This window comes from Ovis canadensis, chromosome 1, assembly GCF_042477335.2.
Source record: "Ovis canadensis isolate MfBH-ARS-UI-01 breed Bighorn chromosome 1, ARS-UI_OviCan_v2, whole genome shotgun sequence".
In the NCBI taxonomy this organism is placed as follows: domain Eukaryota; kingdom Metazoa; phylum Chordata; class Mammalia; order Artiodactyla; family Bovidae; genus Ovis; species Ovis canadensis.
This window is the reverse complement of record NC_091245.1, coordinates 266,960,769-266,968,180: the sequence shown is the minus strand read 5'-3', so window position 1 is coordinate 266,968,180 and position 7,412 is coordinate 266,960,769. Positions and strand designations below refer to the sequence as shown.

The 7,412-nt window shown below is 52.8% G+C and overlaps 1 protein-coding gene across 1 annotated transcript; it reads left to right on the top strand.

Annotated features, from left to right (window-relative positions):
- Window positions 1-1,815: 1,815 nt before the first annotated feature.
- LOC138424657 (stefin-C) lies at window positions 1,816-6,576 on the top strand. The gene is made up of 3 exons (XM_069562301.1): window positions 1,816-2,452; window positions 5,690-5,791; window positions 6,239-6,576. The coding sequence occupies exons 1-3, from the start codon at window positions 2,378-2,380 to the stop codon at window positions 6,365-6,367; spliced, it is 306 nt and encodes a 101-aa protein (XP_069418402.1). The 5' UTR covers window positions 1,816-2,377; the 3' UTR covers window positions 6,368-6,576.
- The last annotated feature ends 836 nt before the right edge of the window (window positions 6,577-7,412 follow it).

The following is a 7,412-nucleotide window of genomic DNA, read 5'->3' as shown; positions in this document are numbered from 1 at the left end:
AACGATAATTTTTCCTTTTCAGCTTCCCTGGTGGCTCAGAGGTTAAAGCGTCTGCCTCTAACACGGGAGACCTGGGTTCGATCCCTGGATCGGGAAGATCCCCTGGAAAAGGAAATGGCAACCCACTCCAGTATTCTTGCCTGGAGAATCTCATGGACGGAGGAGCCTGGTGGGCTACAGTCCATGGGGTCACAAAGAGTCGGACACGACTGAGTGACTTAACTTAATACAAATTTGAAAGGAGGTTTCTCTTAAAATTCTGTGTTGCCATGACAGCTGGTTTCACCTGAAGTTAACTATTCTCAAACCTAGAGATAACCAATGCCTTTTCCTTATGGAAATGTTTATCTTAAGCTATGTTAATGTACTATGCATTTACCCCAAACTCTGTCTTCAAGTCAGTTCTGCCTTTTGGCTCAGAACCTACTTGATAAACCAGTATGTTATACTCAGATATTGTTCCCCTAATCTATGTAGATGAAACCATTTGTATAGTGATCTGCCTTCTTCAAGATTCAAGTTAATCATTTTATGGCCCAAGATAAACCATTTGGTGCCAAGATTATCCCAAAATACATCTTATGGGTGAGGGGCCTGGTGCCATTCTGAGTTTTCTGAGACATTCCTTTCTTTCATTAACAGACTGCTAGTGACTATATAACATCCAGCTGAAGACTAGCAGGGGGTACTCTTTCTGCTCCCTTCTGATGTCTTTGTCAGAAGCTTTCTCTATCTCCTTTATACTTGAATAAAACTTTATTACACAAATGCTCTGAGTGATCAAGCCTCGTCTCTGGCCTCAGATTGAATTCTTCTCCTCCGGGGGCCAAGAATCCCGGCGTCGTGATTCCGCAGCAAACTTTCATCCCTCCTTTCTTCAATTTAAGTCTGAATTTTGCAATCAGGACTTCATGATCTGAGTCACAGTCAGCTCCCAGAATTGTTTTTGCTGACTGTATAGAGCTTCTCCATCTTTGGCTGCAAAGATTATAATCAACCTGATTTCCACTCCGATTATGCAAGAATTATCTGAATAAGTCTGTAGTGTCTGACGGTGGGAGGAGGGGACAGTATTTTTACAGAACCATTGCCTAAAACCTCCTCCCCCTCCCCTGCCAGTAAAAACACAATAATAAGCACTTGCCTGAGTTGTCTCAAAATAGGAGTTCCCTGTAAGGTGTGCGTTACTGAGAAGCTACTGCCGAAATCTAACTGGAGACTTCTGGGGGGCCACAAGGAGGCGGGTGAGGCCAGCCCATACTATGTCCTGCCAACTTCCCAGAAACACTCCCGCTGGAAACCGTCTTGCCTGAGAGATGTGTGTGTCACCAGGAAGGGACTCAGACCACACCTGGACACAAGAAAGATGACTGACCGAAGACAACCTAGAGAGCTAACCCCACCAACATCCAACCCAAGACTGGGCTGCCCACAGGGCAGAGCAGTTCTCCTGGGTTCCCCTGACTCTGCTGCCCACCTCCCAGGGGCCCCTTCCCCACCAAGGCCTCGGCCTTGTTTCCACCACATGTGTATCCTCAGGTAATCGGTTTCCCAGTGTTACACAAGAGCCCAGGCTTGGACCCTAAAAGATTGCCCCCACCCCAGCCTGGGTAATAGTTGAACCTACTCTAAATCCTATCCCACACCCATGAGAACCAAGTCCTAAAAACACCATCCGTCTGACCCCCATGCCATCTGAGGCCCTGGAGTCATCGCCTCCCGCCCCTGAACTCCTCTGTGGCTCTTCTGTCCACCCACGTCAGCCCTTCCTGTGTCACCGGTCACATGTCCATGACTGCACAGCAGCCCACAGGAGAGGCCAGAACGGGCGGGGTGCCGGGCCTGGCTGGGCGATGAGGGGCTCCAGGCGGGCACAGGCAGGTCACACTGAGGCCCAGGCAGCCCCTGCTCCTCTCCTGCAGCTCCTCCAGGTTCTGAGCTGGTGGGGGCATCCCTTCTCTCCGCCCTTGGCAGCTCTCCGGTCCTGCTGCTCCCATGTCTCCAGACCCCTGTGGAACCCAAAGGGTTGGTGACCCCCATCATCCTCCCACCCGAGTGGACCCCTCTCTCTGGAGATTCTGTCAGTGCTGCCCCCCACTACCACACCCATCCTGCAGGGAGCTCCCACCCCTGCCTTGTGACTCTGCCACCCAGAGGAAGATACCGAAGTCCCACCCCAGCCGTGTCAGAGCATGTTCCTGAGTGGGACCAGGACTTCCCCTCCCTGTTCCCTGCCCCTCAGCCTAGGCACCTCTCCTGGCCCCACCCATGCATCACAGGACCATCCCTCCAAGTCTGCCAGTTTCCCATTAGCTCGCCCGTCCTGGGAGTGTCAGCAGCTCCTACAGCTCATCCGTCCTGCCTGCCGACTGCTGAGATGTGGGGGCCACAGGCCGGCGGGTTCTCAGAACCTCAGGCTGCCACAGCCGAGATCCAGGCCATCGCGGACCAGGTAGGGCTGCTGTGGGCAGAAGGGGTCCTGGGACCACGGTGGTCAGCAGTCATCACCTCTGGAAAAGAGGCACTGCACCCTAGCACATCCGTTTCTCTCTTGAGAAGAGAGAGGGGGCAGAGGAGTGGGAGGGGAGGCAAGCTGACTGTTGGGGAAAGCACACGGAGAGCAAAGGGCACAGCATGGGGTGAGGTCATCATGAGTGAGGCAGGGTCCCAGGCCTCCTAGACTCAGGCTGTTATTCTAGCACTTTTGTGTAGGTTTGAAATGCTCTCCAGTGAAATGTTTAGAAACTGAAAGCAGCTGGGTCAAGTAGGCAGAGCCTGGATCAGACCCTGGGCAGCGGTCCAACCCCTTTTCAAGGAAAACTCTCGCACTTGAGGGTCATGTGGGGTTGGGGCCTGTCCCCCCGTCCTCACAAGGGAGACAAGTTCAGGGCCTGGGCGGGGTATTCGACTTCTGATGAGAAGAGGAAACTCGAGACAGACGTCTGGGTCCCTTATCTTTCCTGCCCACCGCCGCCCCCCTCCCCATTCCACTGCTGCCTCCTACATCCCCGGGCATGCGCTCCGCCACGTCCTCAATCCTACCTTTGGGACCATCTGACAGCAGTCATGGAAGGGGTGAGTCAGTCTTGTGAGACCTTAGACACAGAAGGATCTGGGGGACAGCCAGTGAGAGCCAGGCAGAAGGGTGTTCCCTGTTCTCCCCGTGCATGGCCACTTGGCCCAGCCCTCCCCGCCTCTTCCTGGGTGTCCAGGCTTGAGAATCCCTGCCAGCCACGTGAGCTTTGCGTGAGGGTGAGCTGCCTCGGGAGACAAGGGTTTCTGTCTCTGGGGGCTGCACTTGGGGTCCATCCCTTGAGAGTCACGTGTCAGTGCACCGTCCTCACTGCCCCTGGGAGGGATTGGCCACCTGTGTGCCGGGTGGGCTCTGTGAGGGGCAGCGGCACCATCTGGTGGCCTTTTGTACTGAAGCTTTTGTGAACCTATAAGGAGAATTGAGGCCAGAAACAGCCACATCCAGCCATCCTTGCACAGAGCAGGGCTTTCCTGCTTCCATTCCTGAGACAGACAGAGAGATGATTTCATCCCAGGCCCCCGGGAGGGTCTGTGGGCATCATTCACCCCCAGGCTGCGTAAATGGTCTGAGGGTCAGTTCCCTACAGCTCCGTGAAGAAGGGTTGCACAGGTGAGTGTTGAGACAAGGGTGGGCACTGGCCCAGGGGTAACACACCCACACTGACCACCCTGAGAGCCGTGGCAGCCTCATGGAAGAGCAGGTGGTCCACCTTCTCACTACCTGACCCTCCCTCCTCCTGTCCTTTCCCCCACCTAAAGACCCGGATGCTGGGGAAAACTCGAGGGCAGGAGGAGAAGGCATCAGCAGAGGATGAGATCGTTAGATAGCATCACTGACTCAATAGAGATAAATCTGTGCCCCTCCCTGCAGGCCCTTGCCAGGTGACTCACTGGCATACATAATGGTGATGCCCTTGGCTCCCCAAGCAGCAGGCGCTTGGGCTTCACCAAGCTCCTCTGGTCCCCAGAACTGGTCTGGGGACTTCAGCGCAATGAGTGCCTGTGGCTGCTGAGCACTCAGAAACCAGATTATATCTTAAAGTCAAGACAAAGCAAGCTGCTCTCCCTTCCTCCATAACAAAGCTCAGTTCCCTAAAGGCCAAGACCCTAGAAAACCTGACTGATCCAAGGGTATCATTAACATCTGACACCAAAGATCAGAAACAGCCTCTGCCGAAAGGCCCCGCATCCTAGGGAGCCCGTCTAAAAAGGCAGCAAAGGACTACCCTGGTGGCCCAGGGGAGAAGAACCCACATGCCAGTGCAGGGGACCTGGGATCCATCCCTGGTCCGGGATGATACCACATAGGGATAAGCAAGTAAGCCCAAGTGCCACAATTCTTGAGCCCAAGCTCTAGAGCCAGGGAGCCGAGACTGCTGAAGCCCCCATGCCTAGAGCCTGTGCTCTCAACAGAAGCCTCCACTCTTTGAAACTGGAGAAAGCTGGCATGCAGCCTCAAAGACCTAAGGCACCCCCCAAAAAAATTTAATAAGTAACTAAAAGTTAACAACAGAAAACCCAGAGTTATGGCACGTTTAAAAACTAAAAATAAATAAAAATTTAAAGTAGAGAAGCATTTTTTTTTTAATTGTAATAGCGCTTTATCTGTCGCAGAAGAAACTGAGATTCTTAAGAGAACCCTGGAAAAGAAATGACAACTCATTCCAATATTCTTGCCTGGAGAATTCCATGAACAGAGGAGCCAGGCAGGCTCCATGGGGTTGCAAAGAGTTGGACACCACTGAACGTCTAACATTGTCACTTTCACTTTTTTTTTCCCAAGAGAATTAAGGCACCTCTATAAGATCAAACCAGTCCTAAAGGAAGTCAACCCTGAATATTCACTGGAAGGACTGATGATGGAGCTGAAGCTCCAGTCCTTGGGCCACCTGCTGGGAAGAGCTGACTCATCAGAAAAGACCCTGATGCTGGGAAAACTCGAGGGCAGGAGGAGAAGGCATCAGCAGAGGATGAGATGGTTAGATAGCATCACTGACTCAATGGAGATGAATCTGAGCAAACTCTGGGTGGTTGGAGAACAGAGGAGCCTGGCGTGCCAAAATCCGTGGGGTCACAAAGAATCAGACATGACTTAGCAATTGAACATTAACACAGAAGATGGAAGACTGAATTTTTAACAAATATTTATTCATTTTACTTTGGCTGTGCCACTTAGTTACTTGCAGCAAGTGGATCTTCCTTGCAGCATGTAGGATACAGTCCACTGACCAGAAATTGAACCTGGGCCCCTTGCATTGTTGTCACTGAGTCTTAGCCACTAGACCACTGAAGACCACCTGGAAAATTATCTTTAACGTTCAGTTTAGTTTAATTCTTTAAAATATTTTAAGTTTCACTTTTAAAAGAATAACTAAAAAATGGCATGTGCTCTTTCGAAAGAACTAAGTAAAAGGAAAAACAGGGTGTGAACTTATACACGTTGTCTTGATGGTGAAAATATCCTTGAGAAAGAAAAGAGAAATGATACAGAGAACATTTTTCTGTCCTTTATCATCAAAGTCGACAGTTGAGTGTGTCTGCTCAGCTGTAAAGGGCAGATGAGGTATAGAAAGTGTGCGGTGCCCAGGCATGAGAGTTCAGGGGTGACGTCTAATACAGGTGAGCTCACCTGTCTCTCCCTTCCCCCCTTCCCCAGGTGAAGTCCCAGCTGGAGGAGAAGGAGAACAAGAAGTTCCCAGTGTTCAAGGCTGTGGAATTCAGGAGCCAGGTGGTCGCCGGGATGAACTACTTGATCAAGGTGGGGTGTCAGCCTCTTGGGAGAGTCCGGCTGAAGTGGGAGCTCACAGGTGCCCAGGGCAGGAGTGCTCAGCAGGGTCCTGTGGCAGCCCTCAGCTTCAGGGGTTTGGTGGCTGTCTAAAATGAGCGTGCCTGTGCAAGCATGTGTGTGTGCATGTGTATGTGTGCACGTGCGTGCTGCGGCCTCCTTGGAGAAGAGGACCTAGCCTTTTGGGTGACCAAGGGCTCTGCTGGAGTGAGTGTGGGTGAGGGGTGCTGGCTGGGCACCGGGGGTATTCCTTGCACTTGAAGGAGGAGGGTGGGAATGTCCTCAGCCCAGTCTCTGGGGACACGAAGGGACACAGCCTCTGGGCATCCAGGGCCCTCCTGCCTGTCCAGCCAAGTCCAGCAGAGCAGGGGGACTTGGGGTCAGAGGCCCCACCTGCCCCTCACTGGACTCTCCTTTCAGGTTCAAGTGGACGAGGATGACTTCGTGCACATCCAAGTGTTTGAAAGCCTCCCGCACGAGAACAAGCCCGTGGCCTTGACCAGCTACCAGACCAACAAAGGCAGGCATGACGAGCTGACCTACCTCTAGGCCTGATTTTGCAGAGTCCGTTGCCCATGTGGATCTCTCCTCTGCAGACCTGTCTGGGACCAGACGCGGTGCCCCTCGGGGTGGTGGTGTCTCTGTTCCCTGCTTTCACTGTGCTCATTTTTTCCTCCCAATCCATGATTTTAACTAAAGTTCTTTCGAGGGGGGCTTGTGTTATCTTTAAATAAACATGTGTTTCCTGTTTTCACAAATTGTCTCTGTTGGGGTTTTTCCTTCATCTGAAGCTATACTCACAGTAGAGAAGTGTCAGCAGGTGAGAGGTGTCCTGGGTGGAAGTCCCGCTGGGCCTCCTGCCTCCTGAGCCCCCTTCCCTGAGGGGCTGAGGACGGGAGAGGGTGGCCCAGGTGACAGTGGGCAGGTGGAACACCCAGGGTTCAGGGAACATGTGCTCTAACCACAGCTCCCCACACCGTCATGGTGACTCTGTCGTGTCTCCAGGTCTCAGAACCCCCCACCCCACCCAGTACAGTAAGAGGGGCTGAGAAAATCTGACCCTAGAGCATTAGTTCTAGATGGACTCAGATACATTCACGCATTTCTGCTGGGGTAGAGATGCACGGGTGTGTGCGGGGAGGCAGTGACCCGCAGGGCCCGCTGAGTGCCATGTCCTGCGAGTCCGGCCCCAACTACCCACTAACCGCCCGGGGTATGCGCTGCGTCTGTCTCAAGCCTTCCTGGTTTCAGCAGGCGGTTACTACCGTTAGTGAAGTCAGTCCAGTGGTGTGTTTGCCGTGTGTGTGTGTTCGTGTGCAGTAGAATAGAAAATGCACCCTGCGTTGTAAGACTAAACGCTGGGGACAGTTCTATGTGGCTCAGGGTCCAGGTAGACAGCCTGTTCCTGAGGGTCAGCATCTGTCCCCTTCCTGTCTCCACTTTGTTTTGTGTCAGGCCTGCTGCTGATGGATTGGAGGTGCAAGTCATGAGGGCTGAACACAGAGCAGGTCAGCACTCCTTGGGGAGCAAACAGACCTGTGAGTGCAGGAGACTCTGAGTCAGAAGCTGTGTGTGTCCTGCTCTCTCCTGAGCT